Source organism: Danio aesculapii, chromosome 19, assembly GCF_903798145.1.
Source record: "Danio aesculapii chromosome 19, fDanAes4.1, whole genome shotgun sequence".
Classification (NCBI taxonomy): Eukaryota; Metazoa; Chordata; class Actinopteri; order Cypriniformes; family Danionidae; genus Danio; species Danio aesculapii.
Window position 1 is genome coordinate 33400035 of NC_079453.1, and position 19265 is coordinate 33419299.

Consider the following 19265-nt stretch of genomic DNA (forward strand, 5'->3'; position numbering starts at 1 on the left):
CTTAGTAAACACTAGCAAACATGCAAATAACACTAATGTAACCCCAGAAATAGTTCAATTGTTTGTTCCTCAAAACTCACTGTCTCACTTTTCAAAAGGCACACATTTGTATATAAAGGGTCCATATTGGTACTTTGAAGACTTTTCTGCAGAAATGTTAAGTAAGATTTACTTTCGTTTTTTGGTAAATTAATTACAGTACTTGTCTTAAATACTGTACATAAATGTAATAGTTTTATGAATAATTTCAGAGAAGCAGAACAACATACTGTATATTTTGCAGATAATTTTTTTCCAACTAAAGAACATTTATATAATTTTTCAACATAATAATAATAATAAAAATAATAATAGTAATAATTTCTTTCATTTATATAGCTGTTTTCTGGACACTCAAAGTGCTTTACACATTGAATCTCCTCATTCACCACCAGTGTGCAGCATCCACCTGGATGACGCGACGGCAGCCATATTGCGCCAGACCACACACCACATTGTATTTAAATTACTTTACTAATTAATTTGTCTGAAAAGTAACATAGTTACAGTTTTTCTAAGTGGCTTTGGCGCATTTCTCACAACACTATTTACATTTGCACAACAGTTAATGTATTTCACAAAACAATTAGTACAAACTGCAAAACCTAGTTGATAACCTGCAAAAGCGTGTCACTTGCTCAAAATTGGATAGCTCTTTCCTCAAAAGCAAATATTCATGTCAATGAAAGTGTCAGTGTCATCAAGATGAAAAGTCCTGACACTATTGTTTATCAACAAGATATTGTACTGCAATAAGACAATATTGCAGTATATTGGAACTGAACCTACAACATACATATTTCTTTAAATCATTCAAGAAATTGTTCAATTTAGCAGACATTTTCTGGAATTTTTTTTTTTTAAAGTTTTATAAAATTAGCTTGACAGATTTGCTTTTGACAACAAGTTCAACATTTTTGTATGTAATAACTCAAGTAATGAAATGAGGACCATTAGTTTTATATGGAACGACTATTCAGCAGTCACAAGTTTAGTTAATTTTGACTGACATGATATAAACAATTGATAATGTTCTAAAACAGCAGAGAGTTGTATGAAAGCAACTGATGTATGTCCAAAAGCATTTGCAATTTGTTGAAAGGAATGCGAAACTGCTACTATGATGTGCACAAATAAATTATTGTTGTGAGAAATACATTAACTGTTGTGCAAATGTAAATAGTGTTGTGAGAAATGCACCAAAGCCACAGAGAAAAACTGTAAATAGGTAATTGAATTCCATGACTCAATACTAAAACTTCACACATCTCAAAGAAGCTGATTGGTGGAGAGGAGACAGAGTAATGAAGCCATTTATGACATGGGGATGGTTAGGAGGCCATGATGGACAGAGGTTAGTGGGTACACTTTTATCGAAGGACATCCTGGGATTTTTAACGACCACAGAGAATCAGGACCTCAGTTTAACGTCTCATCCAAAAGATAGCACTCATTGAGCAGTATAGAGTCCCCTTCACTATACGGCGTTAGGACTCACATAGAATATAGTTTGAGCACCCCCTGCTGGCCTCACTAACATCACTTCTTAGCTTTCCCATGTGGTCTCCCATCCAGGTACTAACCTCATGCAGCCCTGCTTAGCATCAGTGAGAGTTGTAGAGAGCTAGCTGCCGGTTAAAGATAATAAGATGCATATGCTTGAGAAACAAAACATTGAAAAATTAGTTGAAAATGTGAGGTACCGTTTGACTCAAATGTAAAGAATTAAGAGTGTAATGTCTATTGTATGTGTTGAGATATGTGGAGTTTTAGTATTGAGTCATGGAATTCAGTCACTTATTTAACTAAGTTACTTTTCAGACAAATTAATTAGTAAAGTCATTTAAATACAATTTTAATGATGTAATTGGGTGATGGCACGGTGGCACACTGGGTAGCACAACTGCCTCAAAGCAAAAAGGTTGCTGGTTTGAGCCTTGGCTGGGTCAGTTAGCATTTCTGTGTGGAGTTTGCATGTTCTCCGAATTTTTGCATGGGTTTGGGCAAAGACATGTGGTAAAGATGAATTGGGTAAGCTTAAATTGTCTGTAGTGTATGTATGTGAATGAGTGTGTATGAATGTTTCCCGGTGATGGGTTGCAGCTGGAAGGGCATCCGCTGCGTTAAAAAAAAACATATGCTGGATAAGTTGGTGGTTCATTCCGCTGTGGCGACTCGGATTACAGTTTTTTACAATCGTTTTGCCACAATTTTCAGAACTCTGGTGTCAATTTTCAAAACTTGAGACACAAAATTTACAACCATTGCCAAAATTGTGCGTTTTTGCAAAACTCTTAACTCTTTTTTTCAAACGCTTGGATATAATACACACAAGTCAACAATACTTTGTTCATTGAACTAAGATCACCTTTTCAATATAATACAACTAAACATTAAATTGACCCCGTTTCAAAATGCAACTCAAACATTACATTTGAAATAAATGCACATTCGTTTACTTAACATGATGTTATTATCAACTGATACAAGCACTCAAAATGACAAATAACTGTTGCATTACTCTTGATGCGTGGAAACTGATGTACAATAATACATGTTTAGATGACATGTTTATATATACAGTATGTGGAATCCAATTGTAATTTGCATACGTTGCCATAACATGCAATATTTCAGCTTTCTATATGGAGACGTGCAGTGAAAAAAACCTACATTATGATGGAATGACTAAAACCAGTTCACTGTATCCACTGTCTGTACCGATCCATCTACACTTATTTATAAACCATAATGAAACCTGTATCATATATTTTAAACAACAATATTTAATGATTGTTAAAGATTGTTTACTAAATCGATGTGCATCTTGTGTGCTAGTGATCTAAAGTAATGTTCCTGTAGTATTTGTATGATAAAAGAATTATGTGAACCAATGATCCTGCAAAAGCAAGACTTCTTTAAGGAAATGAACGCAGCATGCAAAGTTTTGAACTCTGGAGAGCATGCATAAAACATATGCTGGATAAGTTGGTGGTTTATTCCGCTGTGGTGACCCCTGATTAATAAAGGGATTGAGCTGAAAAAAAAAATGAATGAATGAAGTTATTCAACACTGATACTGTATAGGTAATATGCCATTTAGGTACAATTTAAAAGCGTGTAACAGCAGTGACAGCTTGCGTACCTTCGTTTCTAAAATTGCAGTAATGGATGTCTGTGAAAACCTTGATGCTGACTTTACAACTATAGCCTTTATAGCTAAACAAGTGTTATAACAAGTCTTAAGGCAGAGGGAAGAACAAATGTTGATGTTGTTTATGATAACACTCAAGATGTGCATTTTGAATAGCTCAGAAAGCACATTTATTTAGACTTGTACAAGAGATTTTTTTTTTTTTTTTTTTGCCTAAGTAGGTTTTTAACTCTCTAAATGCAGATAGCCGTTTACTTGCATTTTCTGAACAACCAATATATCTTGTTTATAAAAAAGTTTATTAAATAATCAAATCGCCCTTTCGTCCATTTTGTCTATTTAATTGAGTGCAGGATTTTCATCTAATAGATTTGTTTAGCACCAACTAAAAAAGTTATTTACACAATTAAATTAAATTGAGTTGGTCCAACATGATTTTATCAAATAAAAGTTTAAATACATTTGTATTTTTATTTAACTTAAACTCAAAAGTCTGATAATATCATGTATTTCTGTTATGTGTTGTACATTTCGATGTCTCTTTATTTGAAGCCTTTATTTGAAGTTATCCTAAATTAACTAAAAGAGCTATTTTAAGCATATTTCATGAGTCACATATACAGTTGGTTGAGATTAATCTCAGAACTAATCTCAAAACTAATTTCAGGACAGTTATTGCTCACTGAGCAAATCAACAATCTGCAATTTTGCTAATTAAGCTGCCAACACCCAAAGAATGGATGCTTCTGCAAGGTGGTAATCACAAAACATTACATAGAAATCTTCTAAATCTTCAAACTAAAGTGAAGATTAAACTCTAACAAGTCTTTCTGTTAACTTTAAACACCTTAGATTACTTTTATTGTCAACACTTCCTTCACTTAATTCAATCCCACGCAGAGCATACTGTGATCTACAAATCCCCTAACCAGGTAGTTGGGCCAACACAATTCCTTCATGTTGTCCCAACACAAAACACTTATGTTAACTCAATAAATTACAAATTTAAGTGGAATGAAAATAAAACTAAGAAATTACAAGAATTTTGTTGTTTCAGCTCATTTTAAACAGGTAGTTTGAACAAGCAGCGGTAATCATTTTTAAGTGTAGTTTAGCTCCTCAAAATGTCTCTGCTTGTCCCTGCTCAACAGATCAGTTTCAGCTAAAAATCTGCTTTAATGTTCCACTGAAGAACAAATATTTTAACAAATTAACGTTTAAGTCTGTTCAACAGATATGTGGAATATTATTGAACTCTTTGGGACAGAAATAATCAATTATGTCGAAGGTAAACTGTGTGGTACGTCTTATACGCTATACACTTGCGCCATCTGCTGGAGGTGTTTCACGTTTCCTCAATAAAATGCTGTTTATTAAAAGAGCTTTGAAAAGTAGAAATCGTAGCGTTATATATTTAGGTTATATTTTAAATACTGGTTTTATATTTTCTTCCATTACAGATGAGTTCCTTTGCTGTATTTAATTACAGCTGTTGTAAGTAATTGTATTTTTAGCATATTAACTAATCCACTTTAAATCCCATAGTAATAAATGCAATGTCTTTGATTTACAGACGAAGCTGCTTTTAAAAGAAAGTACAGCTGCATAAATTAACGCCAAAACAGTGTTATAAATATATATTAAATATTAGTACAAACATCTATAAACCGACATATGAAAACAGTATATTATAAAAAATTAACTTTATGAAAGAGGGCGATGCAGTGGCGCCGTAGGTAGTGGTGACGCCTCACAGCAAGAAGGTCGCTGGTTCGAGCCCTGGCTGGGTCAGTTGGAGTTTTTGTGTGGAGTTTGCATGTTCTCTCTGGTTTGCGTGCTTTTTCTCCGGGTGCTCCAGTTTCCCCCACAGTCATGCGGTACTGGTGAATTGGGTAGACTAAACTGTCCGTAGTGTGTGAGTGAGTGTGGATACTTCCCAGAGATGGGTTGCGGCTGGAAGGGCGTCCGCTGTGTTGAACATATGCTGGATAAGTTGGCGGTTCATTCCGCTGTGGCGACCCCTTTTTTAATAAAGGGACTAAGCCGAAAAGAAAATGAATGAATGTATGGAGGATGAAAGCTGCAAAATCTATGAATAAATAAATAAATAAATACGCAAATATAAATAAATTCATATTTAAATAAATAAATTATGAATAAATAAATATACAAATATCTAAACATATGAGTAAATTAATCCGTAAATTCCTGCATAAATAAAATAATAAATAAAAAAATGCAAATATATTAATAAATGTGTAAGTAAATCCATAAATTATTGCATAAATAAAATCATTAATAAATAAATAAAAATGCAAATAAATAATGTATATAAAAATCCACAAATTCCTGCATTAATAAATGTATAAATAATTTTTAGCGCGGGCAAGTAAATAATTAAATAAATTACACGAATGTTGGGGGAATGCATAAGAAAATGCGAAACTGAAAGTTTATTTTCCCCCTTCAAACGTTTATTCATTCTTGAACATAGTTACATTTCCTCAGGATTTTTACATACATTTATTTATTTATTTGCATATTTATTTATTTGTTTTATTTATGCAGGAATTTATTAATTTTGTTTACTATATATATTCTATATATTTAGGTATTTATTTATTGTTATAAATTATATAACTTATATATTATATAACTTTACTTATAACAGTATAGACTCATGATGTTTTGAGTGCAATATGTATCAGAAAATGTTATTGTATCATTTATGTACCGTATGTATGTATTTGTTTATTTTTTTATTCTAGTCCATGCCTAAAACTGCTTTCACATATTTTTAAACATATTGTATTTCATATATTTCATAAGTATTTAATTAATTCAAAGTATTTTTTGAATATTAATAAAACAATTTAAACATTTGAAGCACTGTTTAATTTAAATTTATTATAATTTTTTTGTTTATTTATTTAAAGTAGTACAAATAATAAAGTTAAATATTTTTAAATAGCACGAAAATAAACTAAACAAAGTATTGAATTGATTATAAATATCTAAATATAATTAACGAGTATTAATATATTCCTATGTGATTATATTACTAAAAATATGCTAGACAAGCTGCATGCATACGTCACGAGCAGGTGAAAGGTCACGTACAGAAAGATGGCGGCGTCCAAGAAGGCAGGAGTAGTATTAAAGACGGTTAAGAAAATCATTGTACAGTTTTGTCCTTTTGAATCTAATGTTCGCTCCACACGGTAAGAATAACTCACTGTACATACGTCGATTTACATGTCGTGAATATGGTTAACGTTGAACGAGTCTGTCTGGTAAAGTAAGTCTTGTACTTCAGCGTGACTTTATCAGCTCATCTGATGCAGGTTACAGTATGTGTATTCGTAACATTTTATTATTTATGTTATTTTATATGAACTATTCTCCAAATTCGAGGATCGACTATGTGGGATAATAATATGCAAATATATTTGTGGAAAGCTAACATACGTATGATACCGTATTGATAATAAGTAGCTCGTCATGATTTAACTGCATTAAGATACACTTTATTCCTAACGTTCTCCCCAAAAATGAAATTGCTGTCATCATTTACTATTCCTACACTGAGTTTCTTTTCCTGTTAAACACAAAAGAAGATATTGTGAAGAAAGCTGGAAACTTGCAACCACTGACTTCCATAGTATTGAGGTAAAGTTTTATATTCACACATTCAGACTTTCTCCTTTATAATATAATTTCAGAAAAGTATTCTTTGCAAATTCTAAATAGGGAACTCATATAAACAGCTAATGACTAAAGTACAACATTGTTCACAGTCAAATTAATAGGGCTAACATTAATGTAGTCATATTTACATGTGATTTTCAGACCGAATATTCAAAGTACCATGGTAAACAAAATAGGGGGCATGTCACATGTTGTCACTGATGAATGTGCGAATTTAAAACCAACTTTGCCTCAATTTTATTTTTGGTTACATATTTATTTTCAGCTTTCTTTACTATATCATATTTAGGATTGGCAGAATAAAGAAACTCATATAAAGGTTCAGAATAGATTTACTTGAGGGTGAGTTAATTGTGAGCACATTTTCATTTTTGGACGAACTATTACTACTGTAAAACCTCTGGCGCCCCTTTCAGACTAATCCAAATAACTACAGCAAACTATCAGTCAAAACAGTTTAACAGCAATAAGTGTGTAATTATTTATAACTACACAGTTTACCAATTAACTATATACTTACATTTTCCACATACGATTTAAATCTTCTTGTTATTGTTGTTGGTTAATACAACAAAAAAATCTAATGAAGAGATTATGCAAAGAGCCTAAAACGTATTTGGCCTAAAATACTATTATTAATTATTAATACATGCAAACTTAGTAATAATATAATAATTAAATAATTAGAATAAATAAAATTATTAAAATGAAAAAAAAAAAAATATATATATAATGATTAATTATACTTGTGTGAATACGTGCATTGGGCATTTTCAAATATGGCTGTGATAGGGTATATGCCGAAGCATACTAATAGGACTTTGAATTTGCCAGTAACCTGGGTTAAGTGCTTCCGGTCAACTGTATGCCAATGCAAAAATCGGCGCATTTAAGGTCTGTTTTCTTTAAAAATCAGCGATCTCCACTGGCTGGGTGATATCTGATATAAAGTGGGTCCCAGTGTATTCAATGGAGCTTCTGCACTAGCCTGCCGATTCTGACGGGCGCATGCGAGTAAACAGATTTTTGTCTCGTTTTACGTTTGAACAACTAAATGAATGCCAAAGTTTATTTAACTGAATGTATTTTAATTACATTACATCATCGATGCTGTGAAATGAACTGTATAAAATGGAAAAAAAAAATCACAAAAACAGGTCACCGGAAGTTTATCAGTATGGGAAAAACACTAGCTCGGCATATACCCTATTGTCAGGGAAGTGCAATTCTGTGATATCTCCTCTGAAGTCTAGAGGGCGCTCTTATGCGGAAACTTCAAATACCCACAAAGAAGAAACCCAGAAATAGGAGTGTAATTCAAACATACTACATTTACCAATTACCAGTTGTGTTCATTCACTCCAATTGATAAATTCTCTCGCAATGCCTAATGGGGTAGTAAAGTGTCACACTACTACACTACTTTTCAGAGTAATTTTTGCCTGCTGTTTTTCAAATACTGTGAATTCAGACATAGTACTCGGCTCACATACTATATAGTAGGGAAGTATGCGATTGCCTTATTTAACTGATAAAACACAAATAACACACAAATGCTGAATCTTCTTACAGAAGGGTTTATTTCAAACACTCAACTAAAAAAAAAAGTGCTTGTAAGATATTGCGTTTGACTAGAGCATGATTAACAGTTAAGACGCTGAAGCCACTGTTTTTATGAGTTCCTTTGATTTTATGAACCATAGCACACTATCGTTCACCATCATTTGATAGTCAACACTTAATAGTCATCACTCGATAGTCAACACTCAATAATCCACACTTGATAGTCAACTCTCAATCCACACTCGATAGTCATCATTTGATCGTCAACATTTAATAGTCATCACTCGATAGTCAACACTCAATAATCCACACTTGATAGTCAACTCTCAATAATCCACACTCTATAATCCTCACTTGATAATCCACACTCAGTAGTCAACACTCTATATTCATCATTTGATAGTCAAGACTTAATAGTCATCACTTGATAGTCAACACTCAATAATCCACACTTGATAGTCAACTCTCAATAATCCACACTTGATAGTCAACTCTCAATAATTCACACTCTATAATCATCACTCGATAATCCACACTCAGTTGTCAACACTATATTTATCTTTTGATAGTCAACACTTAATAGTCATCACTCGATAGTCAACACTCAATAATCCACACTTGATAGTCATCACTCGATAATCCACACTCAGTAGTCAACACTCTATATTCATCCTTTGATAGTCATTACTTAATAGTCATCACTCAATAATCCACTCTTGATAGTCAACACTTAATAATCCACAATCAATAATCATCACTTGATAGTCAACACTCAATCCACACTTGATAGTCATCACTCAATAATCCACACTTGATAGTCAACTCTCAATAATCCACACTTGATAGTCATCACTTGATAATCCACACTCAGTAGTCAACACTTTATATTCATAATTTGATAGTCAACACTCAATAGTCATCACTTGATAATCATTACTCGATAGTCAACACTCAATAGTCAACTCTCAATCCACACTTGATAGTCATCACTTGATAGTCAACACTTAATAATCCACAATCAATAGTCATCACTTGATAGTCAACACTCAATCCACACTTGATAGTCATCACTTGATAGTCAACATTCAATCCACAATCAATAGACATCACTTGATAGTCATCTCTCCATAATCCACACTCAGTAGTCAACACTCTATATTCATCATTTGATAGTCAACACTTAATAGTCATCACTCAATAGTCAACACTTAATAATCCACACTCGATATTCAACACTCTATCCACTCTCGATAGTTATCACTCAAAAGTAATCACTCAATCCACACTTGAGTCATCACTCGATAGTCATCACTCAATAACCCACACTTGAGTCATCACTTGATAGTCAACACTCAATCCACACTCGGTAGTCATCACTCAGTAGTCAGCCCTCAATCCACACTCGACTCAACACTCAATCCACACTAGATAGTCATCACTCAATCCACACTCGATAGTCATCACTCAATCCACACTTGATAGTCATCACTTGATAGTCAACACTCAATAATCCACACTTGATAGTCAACACTCGATATTCATCATTTGATAGTCAACACTATGATAGTCATCACTCGATAGTCAACACTCAATAATCCACACTCGATAGTCAACACTTGAATGTCTATTATATAATTATTATAATATGATTATTATTATATGATATAATTATGCCGTTTATATACTTCTACATATTAATTTGTAATGCACAATATATGCTGCACTTTTCAATAATATATTATAGTTCACAGATAGTATGCATGTATCAAAAGACAAACTAGTTAACTATTTACTAAAAAACACACTTATTCATTCATTTTCTTTTGGGCTTAGTCCCTTTATTAATCTGGGGTCGCCACAGCGGAATGAATCGCCAACTTATCCAGCATATGTTTTACACAGCGGATGCCCTTTCAGCTACAACCCATCACTGAGAAAACTTATGTATATTATTATGTAATATTATTAAACATTAGCACCATTATTGTATATTTTTCTATAAGTTTTAACAAAATGTTTATGCAAAAGTTTTTTAAAGAAAGAAATTAGGTGACAAAATTGTATAGAAAGGCCTTAACTTTTTAACTGGGGAAAAATTTCCCACATATAAATTTGACATTTAAATTTTTAGCGTTGGAATGGGGGTTTATGTAAAATCAGCTGCCATTAGACTTGTCCACAATTTTAGAAAGAATCATTTAACTATCCTGATGACAATCTGCTCTCTCTGTATAAATGACAGATTTCTAATGTTTACTTCAAGACTCACGATCGCGGTTCTTTCTTATCCCACAGTCCTCAAGTGTTTGTTGCGTAAATAGAACAAGCTTTTATATTAACTTCATCATCCAAACCTGACAAGTCCCAAAACACACTCCAGTCCATCACATCTCTTACAAATCTTGTTTTATTTTCTTCTTGCAGAGAGTTTCTGACTATGGTCGGGTCTGAGAGAGTCAGATCCACAAATATGAACTGTGAGGTTATCACACAAGTGAAGCACGACCGGTCGGAGCCCACGATTGACGTCACGTTCGGTGAGTGAATAACTCGATGTTGGACATAGTGATGTTTCATAATGTCTAACACGTGTTGTGGTGTTTTGCAGTGGATGGAGAAAGGCTGCTGATGAAGGGATCTAATCTAACAACTAAAGAAATCCTCTCGGCCTTACAGAGCCGCTGCATTGCTAAAGATCCTCAGGCTAAAGCAGGAGACAAGAAGTAGTTTATTAGAGATTCTGTAGATATGTGTGCATGGGTGTGTAATAAATATGGTATGTGTCTTATATTGTTTGCAGTATCTTTTTTATCTTTAAATCTTGATCTTTTTATCTTTAAATCTAGAGATGCAGTATACTGTTTTTTTTTTCCCAGAATTATGAGAAATAAGCTTGTTAAAAATATTATTTTGAGGTGCAAAATGCAAAAAATGAATCTTAATTTGGAGTTTTACACTTCAGAATAGTATTTTATTGCTTACAGATACTAATTTCTATCCTGGCTTGCAAATAATTTTTTTTATCTTGCAATTCTGAGAAAAAATAACCGGAAGATGTGAATTAGCATATGTAAATGTATCACTAAAATGCCTGAATCTAATGTAAAAAGTCCAAATTGCAAGATGCTGGCTCACAATTGAACTGTTACACTCACCGGCCACTTTATTAGGTACAATAAAGTCCAACTGCTTGTTAATCGCATGACAGCAACTCAATGCATTTAGGCATGTAGACATGGTCAAGACGATCTGCTGCAGTTTAAACCGAGCACCAGAATGAGGAAGAAAGTTGATTTAAGTGACTTTGAACATGGCATGGTTGTTGGTACCAAACGGGCTGGTCTGAGTATTTCATAAACTGCTGATCTACTGGGATTTTCACGCACAAACTATCTCTAGGGTTTACAGAGAATTGTCTGAAAAAGAGAAAATATCCAGTGACCGGCAGTTCTGTGGGAGCAAATGTCTTCTTGATGCCAGAGGTCAGAGGAGAATGGCCAGACTGGTTCAAGATGATAGAAAGGCAACAGTGGCTCAAATAAGCTCTTGGTACAACCGAGGTATGCAGATGAGCATCTCTCAATGCACAACACGTCAAACTTTGAGGCGGATGGGGATGGGCTACAACAGTAGAAGACCACACCGGGTGCCATTCCTGTGAGCTAAGAACAGGAAACTGAAGCTACAATTCGCACAGGCTCACCAAAATTGGACAATAGAAGATTGAAAAAACGTTGCTGTGACATTCAGATGGGGGTCCGAATTTGGGGTCAACAACATGAAAGCATGGATCCATCCTCCCTTTTATCAACGGATCAGGCTAGTGGTGGTGGTGTAATGGTGTGAGGGATATTTTCTTGCCACACTTTGGGCCCGTTAGTACCAAGTGAGCGTTGCTCAACACCACAGCTTACCTGAGTACTGTTCCTGACCATGTCCATCCTTTTATGACCACAGTGTACCCATCCTCTGATGGCTACTTCCAGCAGAATAACACGCCATGTCATAAAGTGCAAATCATCTCCGACTGATTTCTTGATCATGACAATGAGTTCCCTGTTCTCAAATGGCCTCCACAGTCACCAGCCCTCAATCCAATAGAGCACCTTTGGGATGTGGTGAAAGGGGAGATTTGCATCATGGATGTGCAGCCGACAAATCTGCAGCAATGATGTTGTCATGTCAATATGGACCAAATTCTCCGAGGACTATTTCAAGTTTCTTGTTGAATCTATGCCACAAAGGATTAAGACAGTTCTGAAGGCAAAAGTGTAACCCAGTACTAGTAGGGTGTACCTAATAAAGTGACCAAAGAGTGTATCTGACAATTTAGAGTTTTTCTCTCAACAGAGACAGAATTTTACATATAATTCAAAGCTCAAAATTGTGAGAAAGTAATTCTGTAAAAAAATTTTGACTTTTAACTCATTTAGACAAAATAATTGCTTATATAAAACATTCAGTTGAAAAAACCTTTTTGTATAGCATTACATTTTTTTTAATTAGTTGTTTATTTATCTGTTATAACTACGTTATAACGTAGTTATTAACGAAAAACCATTTGTGTTTGCAGTCTGTCACAATAAAGGAAGGTCATCTTTTCACAAAGTAAAGGTTTCACTAATAAAACGCGTCATTCTCCAAATGTTCCATCTATTCATGTGCACGATCTTTGTGATGATTGTCCTCTGACCCAGTAAATGTCATTTGACCATTTTTTGTGGTCCCAAAAAACTCGAACCCTTCCCCAGTTTCTGCGTCGCGTTTGCGGGCGGGAGGATGAGGAACTCCACGCGGTGACACCGCGGCATCTGATTGGCTCCTGCCTTCGAGCACGTGCTGGAGGAGCTGTTGAAAAACCCCGCAGTCATTCCACCGGATCAGATCAAATCTCAATTTACAGCTGTTGTGAGATTGACAAGGAGAGGAGCATCATTATCCGGGAAAAATGGTTGACAAATTCGTAGGAACGTGGAAAATGACCACCAGCGACAACTTTGACGAGTACATGAAGGCTATAGGTGTGATTTTATTTAATTATTTCATAGTTAATACATTTTTAAAAAGATGCTGTAATTATTTTGTTAGTCAGTGCATCCTAATTCAGTTTTAAGTTAGTAAGTTAGTTTGCTAAATTAATTATTAGTTCATTAATAATTTAACAGTGGGAATGTGAAATATTCTTTGCTCTTTGTTCTTTATAATGTTTTTCGTGACTGAATTCGTGCGTTTTCCTATTTCAGGTGTGGGTTTCGCTACACGTCAGGTTGGAAACCGGACCAAACCCAATCTGGTGGTGTGTGTGGACGAGCAGGGGCTGATCTGCATGAAGTCTCAGAGCACCTTCAAAACCACCGAGATCAAATTCAAGCTCAACGAGCCATTCGAGGAGACCACGGCAGACGACAGAAAGACCACGGTTTGTACCGGACCGAGCGGAATATATTTTTTCCAAGCCATTTATGATGTAAGGTTAACGGGCTTCTCCTTTCTGTCTTTATCTGCAGACTGTCATGACTGTCGAGAACGGCAAACTTGTGCAGAAACAGACCTGGGACGGCAAAGAGTCCACGATAGAGAGAGAGGTGTCGGATGGAAAGTTAATAGCTGTAAGGATGCGCTTTGATTTATGAGTAACACACTGAAATTATTTAATTTATGTATTAAGAACATTTTAAGATACTTATAAGATTATTTCTATTGTACTTTACTGTTTTTTTTTATGTTAACCTTTGTTTTTTGTGAATGAATGTTTATAGGAAAAAATTCACATAAACATTTCAACATTCTTATCTCTTATCTATTAAGAGATGTTCTTATCTATTTCAAGTTAAGCAATGTTATTAAATATCAGGCTATATTTTCTTATTCATTATTATGTGGTAAAATCTGAAGTAGTTTTTATATTTTTATACAAATTAATTTGCAGTTTGCAAACTAATTAAAATGTTTGTACTGTTCATGCAAGTCATTTAAAGTTAAAAAAAAATGTACAAACTTATATTTCACAATGTATTATTAACAGTTTAGGAATATTGCATTATATATTTTTTAAATAGTTATAATAAAGTTATAACTATTAAATAATAATAATAATAATAACAAATGTATTTTTGACCTTTTTTATCAATTTTTTTGTGCATTTAAAAAATAGAAAAGTTTGCACTTGAAAGATTGCATTAAAAATTAACAAAATATTATTAAATATATTTTGTTGTTGAATATTATGTAATGATACATTAATTTTTCTTTATTATTATTATTATTATTATTATTATTATTATTGATATTATTATTATTAATATTAATAACTTTTGTTACCCAATTTCCATAAATTTATTACATTTAAAATTACCTTTGTTATTTTCATGTTAAGGAAAACTTAAATAAGAATAAAAAAAATATTAAAAATTTAAATAAAACTAACAATTAAATAAATGAATATATAGGAATTTGTGGTGAATATTTCTTTTTGTATAAAATGCCATATTTATAAAATTGCTACAATTATTGTCTAATTGCAATTATTAAGCAGTAATGGAAATACTCTGTTCAAAGAAAATATATTTATCAAACAATGATTGTTGAAACAAAAATAACATTAGCAAATCACCTTCTTAGTTGCCTCAAAATGCTGTGAAAATGTGAACTGATGTAGCCTAGTGTAATAACAGTTAACAACGTTCTATTAGCTTGAACTAAATGTACAGAATAATATATGGCAGAAGACTACCCCCCCCCCCCACCACACACACACACACACACACACACACACACACACACACATTTTTGTGCTTTCACAGTTGAATTCATTCAAGGAATTCACAGCCTTGTTCTTCTTTTGTCAGAAATGCAAGATGGGTGATGTGGTGGCTGTCAGGACATATGTGAAGGAGGCATGAAGTTATCCAATCTGGATTTGAAGATGCCAGGCTCAGTTCAATGAGCAAAAACAGAAAGAAAAAAAGCCAAAGTGAAATGTTACTTCTCTACTGAAAATCTCATGTTATTTTTGACACCAAAGCAAATGCGTGCTGACCCTTTTAAAATGCATTTATTATCAGTCTTTATGGTGCTTTGAATAAAGTTGTTTTTATTTGCCTTCAGCTGAGTTGTGCTTTGTTGATCCCTGCTGTTTTAACACAGGCTTAGTCAAAATGCATGTGTCAACGCTTTCAAGAAAAATCCAGACCAGAGATTCAGCGTTCAATCACAGCAAGGTATAAACCACACGCACGTGGATATTACAATCTAACAAAAAATCAAGCTAAAGTTGGCTAAAATGTTGTAAACTCAAGGTTGGGTTATTTTTTTATATTACCCATAATATATTCAAATTTAATCCCAACCTTTGGCTTTGGCTTATACAATTTAATTGTCATGTAAATTAAACCAATTAAAGTGTTTGTACAGTTCATGCAAGTTATTTAAAGTAAAAAGTTACAAAATTATTATTAAGTTACAATGCATTAACAAAAATGTAGGAATGTTACATAATGTTTTGTTATTTAATAGACCATGTAGTAGTAGTAATAATAGTAATAATAACAACTGTATTTGCGATTTTTATATATATATTCAAAAATATATATTTTTGCATTATTCATCAAAACATTTATTTAAAAATATTATTAAATATATTTTGTTGTTGAATATTATCTGGATATATAAAAAAATGCCAGGCCATTTCAATCTACACATGGCTTAAATATTGCAAACTTAAGGGTTGTTTTTTTTATATCACCCATATTATATTCAAATTTAATCCCAACCTTTTGGTTTATTTTTAAACAAATTCATTTGCGATTGTCATGTAAATTAAACCAATTAAAATGTTTGTACAGTTCATACAAGTTATTTAAAGTAAAAAAGTTACACAAATTTTACAATGCTTTAACAAAAATGTAGGAATATGACATTATATTTTGATATTTAATAAACTATGTAATAATAATAACTGTATTTGTGATGTTTTTATATATTCTAAAATAAATACATTGCATTATTCACCAAAAGGTTAATTAATATCATTAAATATATTTTGTTGTTGAGTTTTATGTGGATCTAAAAAAAATTCTAGGCTGTTTCAATCTAAAGTTGGCTAAAATATTGCAAATTCAAGGGTTGTTTTTTTCTTTCTTAGATAACCTGTATTATATTCAAATTTGATCCCAACGTTTGTGTTTGATTTATACAAATTCACTTGCAATTGTCTTGTAAATTAAACCAATTCAAATGTTTGTACAGTTCATGCAAGTTATTTAAAGTAAAAAAAGTAAAAAAAAAATAATATTAAGTTACAATGCATGACAAAATGTAGGAATGTAACATATTTTGTTATTTAATAAACTATGTAATAATAATAACTGTATTTGTGATGTTTTTATATATTCTAAAATAAATACTGTTGCATTATTCACCAAAAAGTTTATTAAAAAATATCATCAAATATATTTTGTTGTTGAGTATTATGTGGATACTCCAATCTAAAAAAATGCTAGATTGTTTCAATCTAAAGTTGGCCAAAATATTGCAAACTCAAGAGTTAGGTTATTTTTATATATAACCCACATTATATTCAAATTTAGTCCCAACCTTTGGGTTTGCTTTTATACAAATTCATTTGCAGTTGTCATGTAAATTAAACCAATTAAAATGTTTGTACAGTTCATACAAGTTATTTAAAGTGAAAATGTTACACAAATATATTTCACAATGCATTAACAAAAATGTAGGAATGTTACATAATATTTTGTTATTTAATATGTAATAATAAAAACTGTAATTGTGATGTTTTTATATATTATAAAATATATACTGTTGCATTAATTACCAAAATATTATTAAATATATTTTGTTGTTGAATATTATCTGTATACTACAATCTAAAAAAAAATGCTAGGCTGTTTCAATCTAAAGTTGGCTAAAATATTGCAAATTCAAGGGTTGGGTTATTTTTTAACCCATTTTAAATTAAAATTTTAGCCCAACCTTTGGGTTTATCCATATTTTTCTCAACTTTGGGTTGAAACGGTCTAGCAAGGGTCTGTATATTACATAATTCAAATTGGGAGAAAGTGTTTTAGCATGATCAAGAAGCATCATGTCTTCTCAAAAATGATGTTTTCAGAACTGCCACATCTGTTAATGTGTCCATGAAATCTCTAATTATACCTTTAATTTAAACCTTTAATTATATTCCTTTCAGTTGTTAAAAAAATTGGTTCAATTATTCTATGACTATTACTCAAACTGTCAAAGCCCTCCTTAAGGAGCAACAAAGAATGACTTTTCCCACAGTATTTGTGAGGAAATGCCATTTCTAAACAGCCTAACAAGTAAAGTTTCCTGATAAATTTAGTACTCTATTATTGCTTCATTATTTGACGTTAATGTACTGTTTCTGGTCTTGTGTGGGAAATCTCTGGGGATAAATAAACAATAACACAAAAAATTCCGTTTAGTCATTTCAAATTACATTAAACTCAATTCAAACAAGTTTAATCTTGTCTAACTTATATTATAATTAATATAAAAACTTGACATATAAATGATATAGATTTTACAGTGAATAAAAATGCAGCTTTTAATAACTCCATCAAATCAATTAAAATGTTTAACAGTGAACAGTTTATAACAATTTAGATTCATTCAGACTCAGTGTTTATATTCTTCATTCATTATTGTTCTCATTATAAACAAAGTGCATATACTGAACTTTACAGTAAGAGATAAATTCTCAGCTTGAGCAATTGGAATTTGTTTTTTCCTGTAAAAATGACCTGTTAATTAATCAGCAGTTTCCTTATGTAATTCAAGATGACTTTTTCCTTTTATTTACGTTTTCAGATTGCACATTGATCTCTACAGTCTATTTCTGATCATGAAAATCTAACCTTGAAACAATGTGCTATATTAGGAATAGTGTATATTGACCTTATTCTAAAATGCGGAAGTACGCTTGTTTTGGCGCTTGTTTTAGAACTTCCGATTTAATTGCCTATGGGAGAAATGACTAGGATTAAAATATGGCAGAAAACGGTCAAACTACTTAATCTACAAACAAGTGTGTTCATGACTATACAGACAAAGCAGAATATTATAATAGGAAAATATCAGTTTTCAACATCAAGCAGAGTAACGAGCTGTTTTTAATGTCTAAAAAATAGATGGAAGTGAATGAGACGTCTGGAGCCAAAGAGATTAAAATGGCTGCGCCTGCTCGTATACGTGTTAGTCGATAGGATACTGTGGATACACACATCAATATAGCATAATAATTTTTGTAACATACAACAATAGTTAATATTTTTACAGTAGCCTACTGTGACGGTTGGGGTGGGGGGTAGGCATTATACAATACAATTTATTGAATGATTTAATAAATAATAAATGTCATTAACTTCTGGCTGCAATTTTACCTGATCTGGCAACAACCCTCCCCTACTGAAAAAAAAACAGCTTAAACCAGCCTAGACTGGTTGGCTGTTTTTAGCTGGTCGACCAGCCTGGTTTTGGAGGGGTTTTGGCCATTTTCATGCTGGTCAGACTGGGAGATGACCAGCTAAAACCAGCTTGACCAGCCAAAAACAGTTATGTCCAGCTAAAACCAGGCTGGTCAAGCTGGTTTAAGCTGTTCAGATAAGACCAGGCTAAAAACTAATGGAAACCAGCCTGAAAATGGCCAAAACCCCTCTAAAACCAGGCTGGTTGACTAGCTAAAACCCCTTTTTTCAAGCAGGGTCGTACACGAAAAATAATGTACTAGCAGTTTAATACCAGCTTCTTCATTTTACATGAC

The 19265-nt window shown here is 32.6% G+C and overlaps 2 protein-coding genes across 2 annotated transcripts; both read left to right on the top strand.

Annotated features, from left to right (window-relative positions):
• Positions 1 to 6298: 6298 nt before the first annotated feature.
• mrpl53 (mitochondrial ribosomal protein L53) lies at positions 6299 to 11252 on the top strand. The gene is made up of 3 exons (XM_056480107.1): positions 6299 to 6414; positions 10889 to 11001; positions 11073 to 11252. The coding sequence occupies exons 1-3, from the start codon at positions 6320 to 6322 to the stop codon at positions 11189 to 11191; spliced, it is 327 nt and encodes a 108-aa protein (XP_056336082.1). The 5' UTR covers positions 6299 to 6319; the 3' UTR covers positions 11192 to 11252.
• Positions 11253 to 13339: 2087 nt separating this feature from the next.
• Positions 13340 to 15570, top strand: fabp4a (fatty acid binding protein 4a). Its single transcript, XM_056480211.1, has 4 exons — positions 13340 to 13485; positions 13708 to 13883; positions 13972 to 14073; positions 15313 to 15570. The coding sequence occupies exons 1-4, from the start codon at positions 13413 to 13415 to the stop codon at positions 15364 to 15366; spliced, it is 405 nt and encodes a 134-aa protein (XP_056336186.1). The 5' UTR covers positions 13340 to 13412; the 3' UTR covers positions 15367 to 15570.
• Positions 15571 to 19265: the final 3695 nt, after the last annotated feature.

Bases quoted from the DNA above. Each gene is read 5' to 3' on its own strand.
- mrpl53 (XM_056480107.1), top strand. From the start codon at position 6,320: ATGGCGGCGTCCAAGAAGGCAGGAGTAGTATTAAAGACGGTTAAGAAA. The intron at 6,415-10,888 runs GTAAGAATAACT...TTCTTCTTGCAG, and splicing joins TCTAATGTTCGCTCCACACG to AGAGTTTCTGACTATGGTCG. The intron at 11,002-11,072 runs GTGAGTGAATAA...GGTGTTTTGCAG, and splicing joins CACGATTGACGTCACGTTCG to TGGATGGAGAAAGGCTGCTG.
- fabp4a (XM_056480211.1), top strand. From the start codon at position 13,413: ATGGTTGACAAATTCGTAGGAACGTGGAAAATGACCACCAGCGACAAC. The intron at 13,486-13,707 runs GTGTGATTTTAT...TTCCTATTTCAG, and splicing joins CGAGTACATGAAGGCTATAG to GTGTGGGTTTCGCTACACGT. The intron at 14,074-15,312 runs GTAAGGATGCGC...TTCTTTTGTCAG, and splicing joins CGGATGGAAAGTTAATAGCT to AAATGCAAGATGGGTGATGT.